At 37.4% G+C, this 18990-nt stretch overlaps 1 protein-coding gene across 11 annotated transcripts in view; it reads left to right on the top strand.

Moving 5' to 3' along the window:
- Nucleotides 1-18990, top strand: part of Cep112 (centrosomal protein 112) — a 387843-nt gene that overhangs the window by 135522 nt on the left and 233331 nt on the right. For all 11 annotated transcript variants that reach the window (XM_038328187.1, XM_038328186.1, XM_038328182.1 and 8 more), the window contains one exon: nucleotides 6785-6920. In XM_038328187.1, coding sequence (XP_038184115.1) covers nucleotides 6785-6920 — 136 coding nt within the window. The remainder of the gene's footprint in view (nucleotides 1-6784; nucleotides 6921-18990) is intronic.

The following is an 18990-nucleotide window of genomic DNA, read 5'->3' as shown; positions in this document are numbered from 1 at the left end:
AAGATGGAAACAGCTTCTACTTGTTTTATGATTTTTTTTTTGTAATTGTGAGTAGATCTCAGAATTTGTCATCAGAATCCCTCTTAGCTCCTAAATAGCAGCTGAAGACCAGGAGAGTCATGCCAGATCCATTTGTGTTGAATCTTAATTAAATTTCAATTGACTTGAAAGGATTTATGAACCTCCTAACTGAAGTCCATAACTTATTCATAACTAGCACGTTTGACCAATCATGTTCCTTAAAATCAGAGTTTGGCCTTGGGAGCTGGGTCTCTGGGACTGTTACGTTCATGTCAAAAGAGAATTCTATAGAATTGCTTTATGTTGTTGGCTGCTCTTTTGGACATTTTGATCTCCAGAAGTCTTTTCATAGTTGAAGTGACTTCACTATCTGGATGATAGTGAAGCCGGTTTGAGCAGATGCATCCAAGTCAAAGAACGCTTGGCTTTACTAGTAGTCTGTGGAAGCCCTTAATTTTCATCACAAAAACTTGCTCATGTTTTATTTAGGTAGTGTGTTTTGTAAAAAGAACTCATTTTTATGTTGTTTTTAACCTGATATTATTAAGACCATCAAGTCACTGAAAATCCACAAACCATATATTCAAAGAAATATAACAGATTTTATTCTTATTTTCTTTGCCCAATTCAGCTCTTTTCCTTATACTCAACTCTTCTTTTGTTCCCAAGAATATTTTTGAAGAAGTTTAAAGAATTTTATATTAAGTACCTCTGGTACCTTTGACCACCTTGTGTCTGACAATTAGCAATGTTGTACTCTTTTTCTGTTGCGGCTGTAACAAACCCCTACCAGTGTAGTGTCTTAAAGTAGTTTCTGGTTATTCTCTGCTGTTCTAGAAGTGGGCAGTTCACCAGGAGGAGGTAAAGTCAAGGCGCTGCCAAGGCTTGATCTTTGAGAGGTCTTCAGGGATGAGCCCATTCCTTGTCTTGGGCATCTTCTAGAGGCTTGTGTTACTCGACCTCTGACCTTGAACACATGGATTATATTAACTCTACAGGTCAGTTGGGGACCGCAGTATTGGTATCTTGTCAATATTGAAAGCAATGCCAATGCTCGTGTTATTAGACATCCTTTCTGACTGCAGAAGAGTATCAAGTGTTGCAGTTTCTGTAGCAGTCCCATGTTTTAGATGAATTAGCAGAGGCCAGTGTATATTAAAGTCACATGAAGAAGAAGATAAAGCAGTGTTTTTTTAATCATGCTAAGTAAATGGTGTGACATTTTTTTTACTGACTCAGTCTAATTAATTTAAGTTCTGATTGGCAGCCAAAGGTAGGTGATATTGCCTCTTGAAAAGCTTGTGCTCCAAGCTCAGATGGAAAGGATGGAGACTTCGAGCTGTTTTCCAGGCTTGTTTGAAGTTTTTGTTTTGTTTTGTTTTTCTTGGAGTTTCCAGTGGGGATGCCAAACTGGCAGCAAATGAAGTGCACGGTAATGTGAATCCATAGAAATACGTGTTGGACTACAGCCATCGTTATCAAAAGTGCTGCTACAGAAATGTGCCAAAGGAAGATTTTCAAATTAGACTTGGCTTGCACATATAAACGTTAGCTTGTAAAGCTCAAGAAATACCAAATTGTAGTCCATTAGTCCCCTGCATTTTATTGCCCTTTTTGAAATAATCATGCACTTCAGAGCACCCTTTAATCTGAGCTAAGTTGTGGCTGGGTAAGAATGCAGCTTCTTTTTTCTTTATCCTTTATGTACTTAGATGAGGAAAATTTCATAAATAAATCACAGCTAAAAAGCAAATTTTCTTTCCACCTTTTTATCTTCATGGAAGCCCAGCTTTGAGACATTTGAGTGATGCATTAATCCTCAGCTGCATGAGTCCACTGAAAAAATAATCTTGAAAGTCACTTTTTTCCTCTGTTTTGTCTTTTGTACAGCCTTTTTATGACCTCTAGGAAAAGATCTTTGGCTAAAAGGCTTAAAGTTTTGCTTCTGTTTTTGCACTTTGTGTAAGTTTAGTGGAGCTCATTAAAATGATCATTTTTATTTAAATCAAGCTAAAGACAATCTACCCCAAGACATAAGAATCTAAATGCGTGGAGATGATTGTACATGCCAGACTGAGCAAATATACTAATTTAACTTGAACGAGACCTTCTTTGACTATTAGCTTCATACTCTGTGATTAGAGTAGCCCTTGTGGAGGGCCTTACACCAGCCAGATTTCTGACATCTCCCTTTGCTTGCTATTTTTTAAAACTTATTTTATATTGTCTGCATGGAGGGGTGTGTAGACATGAATGCAGGTGCCTGCAGGGGCCAGATGTGTTGGATCTTCGTGGAACTGGAGTTGAGGCAGCCATGAACCACCTTACATTGTTCTGGGAATTGAACCCAAGTCTTCTGAAAGAGTACTGTACATGCTTAGCCACTGGGCCACCTTTCTAGCTCCTTGAGCTTATTATTTCATACTTTTTAAAAATGTGAAGGGGGAATGGGGGAGAGGGAGGGGACTGGGAGTAGGGGAGAAGGTGTAAATTTGTAATAATAATAATAATAATAATAAAAAGAAAAAAATGCTAGTTCTCGATCAAGATAGAAGTTGTGAATTGAGAACATGTACAGAATTTATTGGAACATTTAAAATAGTTTATGATTTTAGATGCTGAACCTAGTTCCACATTGAACTGATGTGAAGGAAAGATTTGCCCTATTAAAGCATTTAAGCATCTCATGTGAACTATTACATATATAATTAAATAATTTTTCAAATGCTTATTTCTGCTTTAGGTTATATATTTTCATTATTTTTAATAGATTTTATTTAGGTAAACATATGGTATATAATTTTAAACTGTAGTGTTTAAATATTTGATGTTTTCAAATATTATCCAGTACTGTTTCTTTTTTATGTATAGGTAAACATAGGTAAGTGTTTGATGAAGTTTCATCTAAAACATTTCTCAAATGTTTTTAAGAGTGTCTCAGCACTTAAAGAATTACATAGGTTGGTCCCTTTTATCTCTAAGCAATGAATGAATATCCCTTGCCCTGCCTAACCCAACACCAAAATGGGGTCACCAGGTACCTAGCATAACTTCTTTTTCTTCGAGCCTCTAACAGAAGAAACAAGTAGTCTTTTGCTATCACTCGGGAACATCCTACCAGAGAATTCACTTGCCTCCTAAAGTTTAGGTTTTGGTGGCCATAGTTATATGACTGTACAGTGTTCCTATATGTAGTTTCAATATGTGAAGATTTTAACAGTCAATCATTTTGTTCAGTATATATAACAATGTTGTTTGTACATACAGATCAAGGCTTTCTGATTCTTAGGCAGAATAATATAGAGAGTGTAGTTGCACCAAACTAAATTAAAGCTCCAATAGCCATCGGACTGCTTGATGTTTTATATAGTGATATCTTAGGGTCAGTCTTCCACATGACATTATTAACCACTGTTATCTACGAGTTTATAATGTTAAGTGGCAAAAATCCTTACTATTATTGGGACCTTGCAATTTATAACTCCATTAACCTTGAAGACATTTGTTTTAAAATGTGTTGGAAAACTAGTAGGAAAAAAGATAGTTTTCTTTCTGTTAAATATGAACATGTTGGGGCTGAGGAGATGCACAGTTGGGAAAGTGCTTGCTGTGCAGGCATTAGGACAGGAGGTCAGTCTCCAGAACCCGTGTTAAAAATCTGAGTGTGGTGGCTCACACTTACAATCCCAGCAGGGAGGCAGAGCAATGAAGTCCCCCTGCTCCATGGCCACCAGGTTCTGGGTCCAGCCAGCCCAACCTGCTTGATGAGTTCCAGACCAGTGAGATACCAGCTCAAACAAAGAGTGCATGGTTCCTAAGTATACCTGAGGCTGTTCTCTGCACCACATGCACATAAGCATGTGCACCTACACACGTGTACTAGCATGTGTGCTCATGTGTGTGGGTCACACATACACACACACATAGACACACTCACAGACAGACACACACACCCACCCCCCCTCCAACACACACACACACCACTAAATAAGACAAACACCGGAAGCAAAGGTTTTCAAAGTTCCAGAGGTCTGTACCCATTGCTGTAAAGTGTAGTGACTATAAGCAGCATCTGGCCTGAATCCTGATTAGAATGGCTTTGTTCCCATGCTTGGTGTCACATGCTGTGGAGCAGCCTTAAACCCCACAGGACATGCAAATGATGACTATCATTATACAGAGGAGGAGGGATTCCAATCGGAGACACGGGTTTATCAGGGTGTACTACCGTGATTATTATCAGAGGTCCAAGAAGATAGATGTAGATGAGGATTTGAATGGATAAATAGACACAGGTGGTTCTTACATGGAGATGAAGACTCATGGCATGTTCATTTAGCCCTTATGCAAAGGGTTCCTTAGGTACAGATGTGCTGTGCCCAAACACAGGGTGGGTTGGTGATGGGATTTGGGAAGAACTAACCCCATGTATACTGTTTGATTATAAAGAGACTGAAGAGCCCTGCTTAAATGGAAGCTACATGCTACTTTTCCCTATCAGTCTGTTGACCACTCAGGCTTGGGAAAGCTTTCCAGGTTAGGATCAGGGAGAAATTTGACATTCTGATATAAAATATTTATGTTTCTAATGGAGAACCTGTAGTGACATATCTTAGAGGGTGGAGCGTAACTCCAGAAAGTTCAAGTTCTTTCTGTTCACCTTTTAAAAGGCAGTAGCATAATGGATGGTTTGGGAAGGCTGTTTCCTCCCATTGTGATAAAATTTATATATTGATTTACAAGAGTTAAATTGTTCTATCACTGGCATTTGTCATTGTTACAGTCAGGAATAGGCAGTTTTGTGTGTTCATATGAACTTGCCAGTAGGGATGGAAGATAGCCTAGTTTGTCAGGAAAGCATCATAGTGAGGCAGCCACCAGCAGGCAGTCTGGACGCCCACTTCAACTCTAGAGTCCTGGCTGGAGCTCCCACAAGTTTCCTGTTCTATAAGAGAAAGGACAGAGTACCTCTTGCATGGGCTTATTGTGAAGATACATAAAAGATGCTATATACAAATATTTTGGTTAATTCACAAAAGCCTAGTCAGAGCTTCAGAATTTGAATGCATTTATAAGTTAATGACTTCATATTTTCCTTCTATCAATATGTGGAAAGTTCTGTTGCTTTGTGACATCCTTTTGAGGGTACAGTTTCAGTATGATGTATGAACAGATATGACAGCCATCAGTTTTAGGTAGGTGAACTAGTTAGTAAAAACAGTTTTAGGCCACTGTATGGTTCTATTGCTTTGACCATCTGCAGGGCATCGGATGGTGTGCATATGTCTTTCTAACTGACATGATGCATTTTTAAATGTAGTAGAATTCACACACCATTATACTCCCTTGTGTAAAAAGTATAACTTGATAGACTTTTAATAGAGCAATTTGTAACGATTGCTACTATCCAATTCCATATCATACTCATGGCTCAAAAGGAAGCCACATACAAGTAACCAATCTCCCATCCAACATTCTGATAGTCCACAGCAACAGATTTATTTTCTGAGTATAGGTTTTCCAGTGCTCTGGGAACTCCTTCAGCCAATAGCCTTTAAGATACTGGCCCACTTTAGGTGTGGTCTCATGGGCGTGCATGGCTGCTGTATTCATTCCAGTTCCCCCTCCCCCCCCCCACACACAGAGGACTGTGAATCACTACTCTTTTTGTGAGTTTACCCCCTAATAAATAAACCTTCATTATACTCCATTCTGGGCTAGTGTGGAAATCTTTCATAATATTATTATTTTCCCTTCTCAGGTCTTTGATGGGGTTGAAGACTAGATAGTTGTAGTTACTTTCCTCTCATGATTTAGCCAAGCCATTTCTAATATAAGACTTAGACTCCTTAGAATAGGATAACTATTAAAATGTTTAGCATGTTTCTTGCTTGATGTTGTTCATGCTGGTTGTAATTCTAATTTTTATAGTTGATATTTGTTATTGTATATAGTTTTATATTCAGTTTAGACAGAAGGGGGAGTTGTTGTGGGAACTCCTTCAGCCAATAGCCTTTAAGATACTGGCACACTTTGGGCATAGTCTCATCTACTATATATGCAGACAAAAAGCATGTGTGGGCCTCTTGGCTGCTAGATTCTGTTTCAATCCTTTGTGCACACAGAGAACTGTGGATCACTACTCTTTCTGTGAATTTACCCCCAAATAAATAAACTTTTATTATACTTCATTCTGGGCTAGTGTGGAAATATTTTGTACAACAACATTTTAGTTCTGAACTTTTTATATAAATGGGACCACATGTTATTTTTATGACTGATTTTACTTGCCTTAATATTTTTAAATTTTTATATACATAATCTCCATGTTGTAGAATATATTAAAAAATGTTCCTACTTTTTAAGTCTAAGTAATATTCCATTGTATAGATATCACACATTTTATCTATCAACCAGTAAGTGGAAATACATAGTTTTGTATAGTTTGTTTTTAGGGGCATCTTTGAATATAGTATGTCTTCATCAAAATACACATTATGTGTTTTTCCCTCACCCAGACAGATTGCTCAGTTGTCAGCTTTTGAAAGAGAAGCTTCATAGAATATGGATCTGAAAATGCTATCTGAATTTTGTTTTAGAGAGGGTTAATTTTGTTCTTCTATTACCTAGTTCTTTTTGGTTTTAATTTTTTTAAAATTTTGCAATTAAAAATAGTTACAGCATTTTCCCCTTTCCCTTTCCCCTCCCAAGTCCCTTCTTCATCCTTTCCTCATGTAACTCTGGAACTCTGTGAACTTTGTAGGGAGAAGGAGGAACAGCTCTGCCGTGTGACTGAGGTTCAGAGGCTGCAGGCCCAGCAGGCAGACGCTGCCCTGGAGGAGTTTAAGCGGCAGGTAGAAGTGAACTCTGAGAAGGTCTATGCGGAGATGAAAGAGCAGGTAAGACACACACTCGTCCTCAGAAACATCTCACTTTTAACCACTTGGTGAGGGCTGGAGACTGCCTCGGAAGTTAAAGCACATACTGCCTTCACAGAGGACCCTAGCTCTGTTCCCACCACCCACGCTGGCTGGCTCCCAACACCCTGTAATTGCAGCGTCAAGGAATCCAACTGCCTCCATAAGAACTGAGCTTACCTGTAGATACCCACACACAGGCTCACGTGAGTATGTGTAATTAAAAAGAAGGCTGAGCATAATTATGAGTTCCAGGCCTGCCTATATACATGGCAGGTTCCAGGCCAGCCACTATATAGTGAGACCTCCATCTTAAGAAAAAGAAAGCTTTGTTCAAAGTAGCAATAACACTAGGTCAGAGACTGAGAATGAAAAGGGATATGATCCCTTAATTGCCTTTGAAGCCAGAATGATCATTTAAAAGTCCTAAAGTCCCTGCATGAAGTGTAGGAATGACAAAAATGCATCTTGCCCTGGGGATGGATGAACCTACTAGGCGAAGGCTTCCACATGCTAGCTTCTGCAGACCATGGGCTCAACTCAACCAGGTCTGTGCTTCCCAATGTTCTGTAAATACTTTTATTGATCAGTCACATTGATTCTTTCAATGGGCAACTCAAGAGGAAATAGACTGTTTCCAGTTCTTGAAGGTTAAGTTTTATGGTAGTTTTTTTTTTTGTGAGAAAATTAGATATTTGCAAAATAATAGAGGAAATTATTATAACTACCTAAGTATTATGAAGAATCTACATTGGTAACACTGTGTATGCAAACTGAAATATTATAGGTAATATCTAATTTAATTTTTTATTCATGTCTACTCATGTTTTTTCTAGCTGTAAGAAATTAATTTTATGTAAATTATTTTAATTCATTTTATATTTCATATAAAATCTCTATAATTTATGTATAAAATATAGCTTTTCATTACATAAGAATTTAATGTTGTAATTTTATGTATATAATATATAATATCCATATTATATGGTTTTTAAGCATATGTTGATTTGTATTCTTTTATTGAAAGAATATGTGATTGTTAAATACACATGAAATTCTCAGAGTAAATTTTTAAAAGAAACGATTATCTAAGTACTAAATGCTTTTTTCTACTATTCTCATTTGATTTGCTATATTTGATAGTATATATTTTCATTCTATGTTTAATTAGAATATTTTACTGGTAAATATATTTTACCATTTGAAGATGACTACATTTTAATTACCAGCTTCTTGTAGTAAGTATGTTTAGATTACTTTATAGTACTTTCTGTCATAGTTAGAGTTTCTGTTGCTGTGATGAAAACTATGACTGAAAGCACCTTGGGAAGGACATCTTACACACCTATATCACAATTCATTGAAGGCAGCGAGAGCAGGAATTCAAACAGGGCTGGACCCTGGAGGCAGGACCTGAATCAGAAGAATGTGAAGTGTACTAATTTCCCCCCCAAAAAGGTATATACATTATAAAATACAAATTTAAGAACTTGAACAAACTAGGAAATGTCTCAGTTCATAAAGTGTTTGTCACATAAGCATGGGGCCCCTATCAACTATGTAAAAGCCATACAGGGTTACACACTTCTATAGTTCTAGCAGAAGAGACCAGGCATGGGGAGAAGACAAAGACAGCAAATCCCTGTAGATTGCTGGCCAGCCAGGCTAGTTAAGAACACACCACTACAACGTTATGTAGTCTTTCTTGTGGGCAGCCAGCTCCCAAATATTGCCTTTTCAGTTTGAAAATAGATTCAATAATCATTCTTCTATCCACCCTTTTCTTTTCAGAATGAGATCCCTGAATCTAATTTCCTTTACTTGGTTTTCTCCCTGAGTATGGCCAATAACAACTTGCAACCAACCTCACTAATTGATGAAAAATATCCATAACCCACCAAACAACCAAAAACCACCTACTTCACCTCTTAGAAGTGTGGGCATCATTTTATTAAAATTACTTCCTGTTGTCTGGGGGTGACAGCATCTTTAGGGACCCTGAAAAAAAATGAGATAAAGATCAAGCCCTGTGAGAGCTAGCTTGTCAGAGACCAGCTTCTACAAGAATACCACTGACCAGGGTAGGGCATGGGAATTAGAAAAATAGTAAAGAGAATAAAGACGCGAGTGAAAATAATAAAACAGAAAACATAGGAAATTATCGGGAGGGGGTTCCAGTGACTACTGAAATCACCCGCATTTAATTTCCACTTGCTTAAAATATCTCCGACCCCAAAAGTAAGATTAAAAAAACTGCATCACCAGTCAACACGATCTTCTTTCCCTTCTCAGAGTGCATGCTGTTGTAAGTCAGGAGCATTGGTTCAGGTACCCATTTGCTTGGCCTATAGCATAGTGATGAGGAAGTCAGGAACACAGGCTCTCACTCCAGCTCTTCAGTGGGGGCATTAGTAGCTACAGTGTGATTGGGGCTGGTACCCTTCTGCTGGACACATCAAACCAGATGTTCTGGAAACTATCTTGTTTGATCCTCATTCTGTGAAAAAACACAAACATGCCCTCGACCCCATATTAACACAGGATCAGGTCCTCTCCATCATCCAGTGCTTTAGCAAAGGTCACCTTGGTGCCATCATGCCAAAATCTACCCACGGCAGATTGCTCAAGGCATCCATATTCAAGAAATTTAGAATAAAAAGTGCATAACTTAAGGTCTTTTGTGGTGATTGAGCATATAATTCTCCTGTTTATCTTTTGAAGTTGTGTTTTCAAGGAGCCATGTACACGCTCCACAATTCCTTGTCCTTGAGGATTATAAGGAATACCTGTCATATGTTTGATATTCCATTGGAAACAAAATTGTTGAAATGCTTTACTACCATATCCGGACCCATTATCTGTCTTTATAAGTTTGGAGTTCTTATGTATGAGAAGCATTTTTGGGTGCTATTTGTCAGAGATTAGCTTTAACAAAAATACCACTTATCATGGTAGGGTCATGGGGATTAGAAAAATAGTAAAGAGAAAAATGTAGAACTCAATAAAAATCAATTAAAAAACTAAAAAAGAAAAGAAAAATAGTAAAGAGAATGAAGACATGAATGTAAATAATAAAACAGAAAACACAGGATAGTACCTAGTACCGGGAGGGAGTTCCAGTGACTACTGAAATTGCCTGTGTTTAATTCCCATTTTCTTAAAATACTTCTGACCCCAAAAGATAGGAGTAAGATTTAAAAAAACTGCATTAATATAATACAATGAAATGAATATATCAGTTAGAGGTTGTGGGCTACATTCATTGTTAAACATCCTGTTGCTAGAACAAGACAAGTAATGCTCACACCCTAGACTAAAACATTTTGTAGGCAAACCACTCCCTGGGTTGAATTCATTGTTATCTCCTTAAGGGAGTAGGAATTTAGTTGGATCCTTAGACTTTTGTTTGGGGTAGAAACATAACTACTTCTCTATTCCTGAAATACAAGGTCTGGATATTAGCCACATCTGTTGACAATAATCTTGAAAGAGTAGAACTCTCTGATCTAAATCAAGATGGGGCCTTAGTTTGAGGTAGAAGCAGACAATAACCTTGAAGGAACAGAAGGAATAGAAGTTCCAATTCTTTGACCTTTGATCAGGATGGAATAGTAACAACTTGGAGCAAGCTGACCTTCAGACAAGGTGGAAATAGGCCCATATTTGGGGTCTCCACACTGGCTGTTGTCAAGTCTCAGTGTGATGGGAAAGTGAAAGGCTTATCTGAAGCTCTTAAGAGAGTCATCAATAGTGCTGGGCCATCTTAGCCAGCCACCTGGAAACTGACACTTCATAACTGAACAAATTAGAAACATTTGTTAGGCTGGGCGGAGGTGGCACACGCCTTTAATCCCAGCACTTGGTGAGCAGAGGCAGGCATCTGGATCTCTGTGAGTTCGAGGCCAGCCTGGTCTACAAGAGCTAGTTCCAGGACAGAGAAACCCTGTCTTTAAAAATCAAAAAATCAAAATAAATAAATAAAGACATTTGTTAGTCTTATAAGTTAATTTCAATGGAATGGCCATTTGGTATGATGAACTTTTGTCTATCCTAATCAAGAGGTCTTTCCCCTGGGAAGTCCCACATACTTTTTTTCTGCCTAGCTATTGGTCATTTAGCTCTTTATTTAACCAATCAAAAGGTTCATGAGGCAGAGATGAATCTTTACAGTGTAAATAAATATTCTGCAACAAAAAATTGAAGTCGAGAAAATATAAATAATTGAAACATTGAGACCAGTTGAACCTTGTAATGTTTACTTAATCATAAAAAAAAGAGAAAAGGAAAAAATATAGAACCAGGCACCATGCTATAATAAAAATGTTAAAGAATCCCTAGCGCCCTAGTCTCAAAATATGATGAGTTGTTTTTATAACCAAAGAGACAGAAGTGACCAGCAGCTATTTTCTGCTTGGTACACATTGCCAGTTGCCTTGTTTGGGTGTAACATGGCAGCCTTCGGCTTGGACTTGGCTGGTGGCTGGCTCTTGTGACTCACTGTTGTGCTGCTGCTCACCTACGGCCTGTAGTCTTAGGTTACACCCTGCTTGCCCAACTACCACACTGCATGTGGAAGGTACTTTGGGTAACACTTTTTGTTGAAATATGGAGACTAGTTTAGGCCAGTTTATTATTTCAACAAAATATGGGTACTAATACCATTAATTATGAAGATGCACATTTTCATAAAGATGTTTAGAAGGTAATTGGAGAACCTGAGAGGGAATATTGCCAAAGAACAGGATCAGAGAACAACGCACTGTCCAGAGTACAACAAAGTACGCTCTTGTAGTAGCAAACATTAATAGGCCTTTTCTGCTCAATGAGTACTATTAATTAACAGACAAATCCACGAATATGCTTTGACAAAAGACAAAACTAAAATAAAATTAATCAAAAATTTTGTTAAAAGGATGACAAAAATGTGTTATTTATTTTCATGGAATATAAAGAATAACTGTAAAAAAATCATACAAATTAGAATTAAAATAAGTCATTACACTAGACCAAAGGGCATGTGTTTGTGTGTCAAAGGCAGTACTTCTCAGTTCACATGGAAAGGTGCTGGGAAGTACAGAAAGATCATAGTTGCTGGGTTTTTTTTACTGTGGCTGGTATTTTATTTTATTTTATTTTTTGCTGGTATTTTATTTTATTTATTTTTTGTCTATTAGACCAAGAAGCATGAACCAGACAAATTTTCTACTTTCTACCATGTCAGACAACATATTAAATCTTTACTCTTGTAAATCAGTTACGAAATTCGGTAGACCATAAACAAAACTTCATTTTACTTCTAAAACTTGACATATCAAAGAAGACATATTGTTTACCACAATGGAAATTCAATTTCAATTGAAACTGCCACATTGACTTCACCAAAATTAAAGGGTTTTGCTCTTTGAAAGACTCCAATAAATGACAACAAAAGGAAAAACTGGAGAATGGGAGAAAATATATTAATTTCTACATTTCAAAGAATTTGTGTCAAAAATATGAAAGACATTAATACAACTCAATAAAAAGACAAATGACCCAATTAAAAATAGACAAAGAATTAAATAGACACCTCAAAGAAGATGCACTAATGTTCAGGAAGCACATAAAAGGATGCTGAACATCTCACTAATGAGATGCAAATTAAAGCAAAAATGAGATGTCACCCTTCTTTACATAGAATGGATTAAATGACAAAGATGAGCGGGCAATATGAAGTGTTGAAAAAGATGTGATACAGTTGGAGTTCTTGTTTGTTGTTAGAAAACATGAAAAACAGCGTTACTATTTTGGAAGATTGCCAGTTAAAAACCAGTTAAACATACTGTATGTCAGGTGTTCTGTGCATTTAATGAAGAGAGATAAAAATAGATGCAGAGAAGAACTTATGCACAAATGTTGACAGCAGCTTTCTTCATAAATGTCCCAAACATCAGTAATTCAAATACTACTCAACAAATGAGAAGATGGACAAGAGCTAATGGAATGTTGCTGAGCAATCAGAGGGATTTGGCTATTGATATGGCTCAACAAATGAATACTTGAAAGTTCCGTAAAGGAAAGAATATAAAAACAGAAAGGTCTATACTGGATGCTTTCTAATCACTGAGTTCTGTTAGAATACCATAGAAGATGTTGAGGATTTTTTTTTTTTTTTAAATTTTGCAGATCAAATGAATTGATGTCAGAGCAAAGGTCTCATTTTCTTTGGGAAAATTTCATTTTCATAAGTTTCAAAGTTTTATCATGCTGCATTGGTTTTGGTCGTGCCACTTGGGGGAATCTGAGGCTTGGGTGGTGATTTTAGTCACCCCACCCAATGACTGCAGGCACCCATGAAACATTCTCTAGGATCAACGATATGCTTGGCCACAAGACAAGTCTCATAAATTTGCAAGGATTAAAATTATGCTAAGTGTGTTCTTTGAGCCACATTATCATAAATTGCAGATAAATGGCAAAATAAATATGTGAAACATTCAAATATCTGAAAATTAAACAACAGACTTTTAAAAGTAATTCATTGGTCAAGGACAGTAAAACAAAGAAAATAAGAAATTTTGAACTGATTTAAAGCAAAAAAGTATGACATATAAAAATTTATTCAGTTCAAATAAAGTAGTAAATAAGGAAAAATTTATAGCTTGAAGCACCTATATCCAAAGAGGAAAGTCTTAAGTCAGCACCCTCAACTTCACCCTAAGAATGAATGAAAAGTAAAGCAAGCATGTGTCCATGCAAGCAGGAGGAATTCTGGAGAGGAGAACGAACGGTGAAGGTTTAGATGCAGGGAAACAGAAAAACCAGTACAACTCAAATGACCCCAAAGAAATGTTATCAAAATTGACTAAACCTGGGCTAAGTGAAGAACTCAAAGGGGAAAGATGCAAAAGGGCCTAGCTAGCACAGTAGGAAGAGGGACACCATTGTGGACTAATGTGATAAGGCATGCTGAGAGAAAAAGAGAAAACAAAAAATCCCTTGGCTATATCAGAAGAGGCAGAAGTCACCATTTATGATTTTCTCATAGATAACATGTTTTTCTATTATTATTTTTACTTACAAAAATTTTATGAACATATATTCATGATCATAGTGATTGGTTTCAGAGTATAATTTGGCCCTGTTTACTCCGCATCCTCTCCCTTTCTGCCCTCTTCACCCCCTGCTGATCTTCAATTCCCCCAGACAGATTCCTTTAAACTTTCAAGTCAGTACACACACAGACATGGACAGACATACTCATGCATGCATACACACAATTTATGTCTGAAAAATCAAATATAAGCTTGTCTTGCTGAGTCTGGCTTATTTATATGACAATGTTCAATTGTATACAATCTTCAACGAGCAACATTTCATGGACAAACAGCTTCACTGTGTATACCACATTTCTTTCTTCATCTTTCTGTTGACATATTCTAGGCTTATTCTGTAACTTGGCTATTGTGGACAGTGCTGCACTAGCCATTGATATGCAGGTAGTTCTATGGGATGTTGTCTTAGAGTTCTTCAGATATATCCCCAGAAGTAAAGCTGGGCCATATGGTAGTTCTTTGTATCGTCTACATATTACTCTTCCACCAGATATAAGCTAGCAAAAATAGTCCCTCATTCTGTAAGTTGTCTCTTCCCTTGACTGCTTCCTTTTCTGTGCAGAAACTTTTTAATTTCATGCAGTTCTGTTTGTCAGCTTTTGGTTTTATTTCCCACTCTGTTGGAGTCTTCTTCATCAAGTTCTTGACTGTGCCTGTATCTTGAAGTGTTCTTCCCTAGGTTTTCCTCTTAGCAGTTTCAGAATTTCAGGTCTTACATTAAGGTCTTCATTTCACTTAGTTGATTTTTGTATGGGTTGAGAGCTAGGGATCTAGTTTTATTTTTCTTTTACTTGTGGACATCCAGTTTTCCCAGAAATGTTTGTTGGCAAGATTGTCTTTTTCTTCTAATGTATGTTTTTTGGCATATGTGTCAAAAATTAGATTTCTGGAGCTGTTTATTTCAGGGTCATCTATATTGTTCCTCTGGTGTGTATTTCTGGTTTTGTTACTGTTGCACAGTTGTAGGCGGAGGCTGATTGTTTCCTGGCCGCCTAGATGGGAAATAATTGCACAGAAATTATATCAATTGCAACACTACTTGGTCTATTAGCTCACACTTGTTATTGGCTAGCTCTTATATCTTTTCTTTTTTGACATTGGGGAGGCTGTTTAATGAACTCAGAACAGGACAAAGTAGAAAACTTTCCAAGGACTGACCATGGGAAAAGGCTGTGTACAAGTAGCAGGGGATGCTGGGGGGAGGGAGAGGCATGTTCCCAGGACCATCTTAGGGGAGTAGGGGCCTCAGCATGGGGAACATAGGAGCTGGGTGCACTAATGGCTGAGGGTGGACTACTTATATCTTAAATTAACCCATCTCTGTTATTTTATATTTTATCACAAGGCTTGTGGTTTACCGGCAAGGTTCCGGTTGGTGGCTCATGTCTTTCTCCTCCGACAGCTACATGGTGTCTCAGTGACTGCACCTACTTTCTCCAAACATTCAGTTTAGTTTTCCTGCCTAGCTGTATTCTGCCCTATCACAGGCCAAAGCAGCTTTTTTATTAAATAACCAATAAAAGCAACACATATACAGAAGGACTTCCCACATCAACTTCCCTTTTCTGTCTAAATAAAAACTGTTTTAACTTTAACATAGTAAAGTTACATATGACAAAACAGGTATTAAACAAGAATTACAGTTACTATATATATATATATATATATATATATATATATATATATCTTTTATCATAACTAAGGGAAACTATGATTATAACTGTCTATTCTTCAACTTCATCAAAGTCTCCAGAAGGATATAATATTACCTAAGTAAACAGGAAGTACATTGTAAGCAACTTCCAAAACTCCAGAATTGACAGAGACACCTTGCTGACTGGACAGTCACCCAAAGTTCTTCTGTACTCTTGAGTCATCCAGTCTTCAGCATACAGGCCCATAGTATCGAGCAGACTTTTCCATGAAACAGGAAATTTCAAAGATAGTTCCGCCTATGTTAGTTTGTTAGTCACTTTTTTGTGTGTGTCCTGCAGAATGTCTGGCAGACTTTTTCATGAAGCAGGAACCCCAAAGGACAGTCTCACCTTTAGGCAAGTTCATCAGTCATTTTTCTGTAGATCCTACAAGTCCAATTCATACAGCATAACACCAAGCAGTCCAGGCAAGAACATTCCCCCCCCCCAATGGCTAACAAACCCCATAAGGAGCTGCTTCCATGCCCATCTTCCTCTTGAAATAGTTGGTGCTGTCAGGAGCAGATGTGTCTCATTGTCATGAGAAGTCCTAAGTTCTGAAAACATTTTAATATAATGTTCTGTAGATCTTTGAAAGGTTTGAAGATTAACTAACTGAAATATATCTTTATATATATAGAAAATCTAACTAACATGACTACAAGCTCGACTTCATAGGTGACTATCTATTAACCTGTATTTCTTAATTTTATTTTACATTTTTAAATGAGCTGCACAATACAATACCTTAATCAAGAGCAGAAATATAAATATAACAAAATTGACTTTAAATTTGTATCAGTAAACCAAGATCCATAACGATGCAAAGTATTCACCTCTATAATATATCCCCCTTTAAATGTAAACAAATATTTATAAATAATATTTGGGAATTTGGATGTAGTTCTTTCCAAACTGCTTACAGCTTTTGATGGACAAAGTAATTTAAGTGCTCGGCCTCCTGAAAGAACCAGAGTACTTGTTGGCGGCATGAACCAGGAAGCTGCTGTTTCTTATGCTGAGTCAGTAAGCCATCTCTTAAAGGAGCCTCAGCACTCCTGCATGCCGCCAGCAAACAGCGCCCATCCAGATTTAAAAAAAAAAAAATGCCAACTACCAAGAAGCTATGTTTAACTCTGTTATTTTGTGTTTAGAATTCCTTTCCAAACTTTCTCAGGTTTTACCTGGATGTAGTTGACAGCTGAACTATGCAGAACACATTTTCTGGGATTCTGAGGTAGTTCTGTTTTTCTTTTATGCTCCATGGTGTGGCCAGTCCATCTCTGCCAGGGCAGATAATGAGCAGGTGGCCAGCCGTCTTTCAGATCAGGTGTTATTTGTGGCAATTAACTGTTCGTGGAACCAGGGAAAATGCAGAAAACAGAAGAATTTCTTTTGTTTTCCTGTATTACGTCTGTATCATTTTTGGACCAGTTGAATACAAGGGTTCCATGAGTGTTGTTTACATTGAGAAGTCTGATTGCCAGGTGATGAAATCACTTCTGTACATCCCATCTCAACCAGAATTGCTAGATTTTTTTCTCGACCTATGAGAGAGAGTGTGAGTGTGTGATTTACCTCAGCATTTATGGTACAAGAGGCCATGCCCAAGTGGGCTGGTATCTTAAAGGCTACTGGCTGAAGAAGTTCCCACAGCATACATTGGTGTTGCTTAAGATAAGGTGTTGTGGGGCATCCAGCATTACTCTCTTTGCTCAGAATTGCTTTAGCTGTTCAGGGTGTTTTTAGTGTTGCTTTTCCTATGTATGTGAATAATCTCATTGGAATTTTAGAGGTTGTATTGAATCTGTAGATTGCTTGTGTAAACAGCCATTTTTACAGTATACTGTGCATTCATGAGAGTATAAGTCTTTCTGATGTCGTCTTCAATTTCTTTCCTCACCATTTAAAAATTTTCATTGAAGATGGCTTTTCTTTGGTTAGATCTACTTCCCATTATTTTATTTATTTTCAAATCTATTGTGAGATTGTTTTCCTGACTTCTTTCTTGGCAAGCTCATTTTGGGGAGATGGAAAATTACTGTTTTCATTTGCTGATGTTCGATCCTGATGCTTTGCTGAAAGTGTTTATCAGGGTGGAAACTATCTTTTTTGTCTCCTATGTGTAGTACCATATCATCTGCAGGTGTAGATGAGCTTCTTCTGTTCTTTCTTATTGCTCCAAGACTTCTAACATTTGTTGAATGACAATGGAGAAAGTAGACAGCATTGTTTCTTTGCATATTTCATCAGAAATATTTCAAGTTTTTATCCATTTGATATAATATTACCTGTAGGTTTATTGTATAGAGTCCTTATGATCATGAGATACATGTCTCTTGTTCTTAACTTCTTCAGGACTTTCATTATGAGTAGATATGTGATGATTTTTGGAATCTATTGAGATGATCATGTGATTGTAAATGGAGGTTTCTGTCCTTCCCAGTCCCACAGCAGTTCACTCCCAACAAAACACTTATATTATTATAAACTGGTTGGCCTATTATCTCAGGCTTATTATTAACTATCTCTGCCAACTTAAATTAACCCATAATTCTTGTCTATGTTAGCTATGTGGCTTGATACCTTTTATCAGTGAGGCGTTCTCACCTTGCTTCCTCTGTGTCTGAGTGATGGCTGCAGACTGAGCCTTTCCTCTTTCCAAAATTCTCCTAGTCTGGTCACCCCACCTATACTTCCTGCCCGGTTACTAGCCAATCAACATTTTATTAACCGATACAAGTGACAAATCTTTCTAAGGTACAAGAATATAAACCCCAGCATGTAATATTTTTCTTTGAGTCCTCTTATGTTCTATCCTTTACTAATTTATTTATCATAAAGAGCTATCTTTATGATCAGATCCAACTTGATCCTTTTGAATGATTTTTTAATCTGATAATTGAATCTTTTTAAAAAGAAAAACTCTTTTTTGTTTACATACCAATCCCAGTTCCTACTCCCTTCCCTCTCCCATTTACTCCACCTACCCCCCCCCCACTCATCATCTACTCCTCAGAGAAGGTAAGGTATATTGCTTTGAGGAATGTCCATGGCTCTCCCTACTATATCCAGGCCGAGCAAGGTATCCATCCAAAGATAATAGGTTTCCAAAAAGCCAGTGCAAGCAGTAGGGATAAATCCTGGTGCCACTGCCAGTGGCCTGCAGTCTGCCCCAACAATACAACTGACATCCACATTCAGAGGGAGTAGTTTGAGCCAATTTTGTTTCCTTCCCTGTCCGGCTAGAGTTGGTAAGCGCCC

The sequence above is a fragment of the Arvicola amphibius genome, chromosome 4, assembly GCF_903992535.2.
Source record: "Arvicola amphibius chromosome 4, mArvAmp1.2, whole genome shotgun sequence".
NCBI classification, from domain to species: Eukaryota; Metazoa; Chordata; class Mammalia; order Rodentia; family Cricetidae; genus Arvicola; species Arvicola amphibius.
This window is presented reverse-complemented; position numbering and strand designations above follow the sequence as displayed.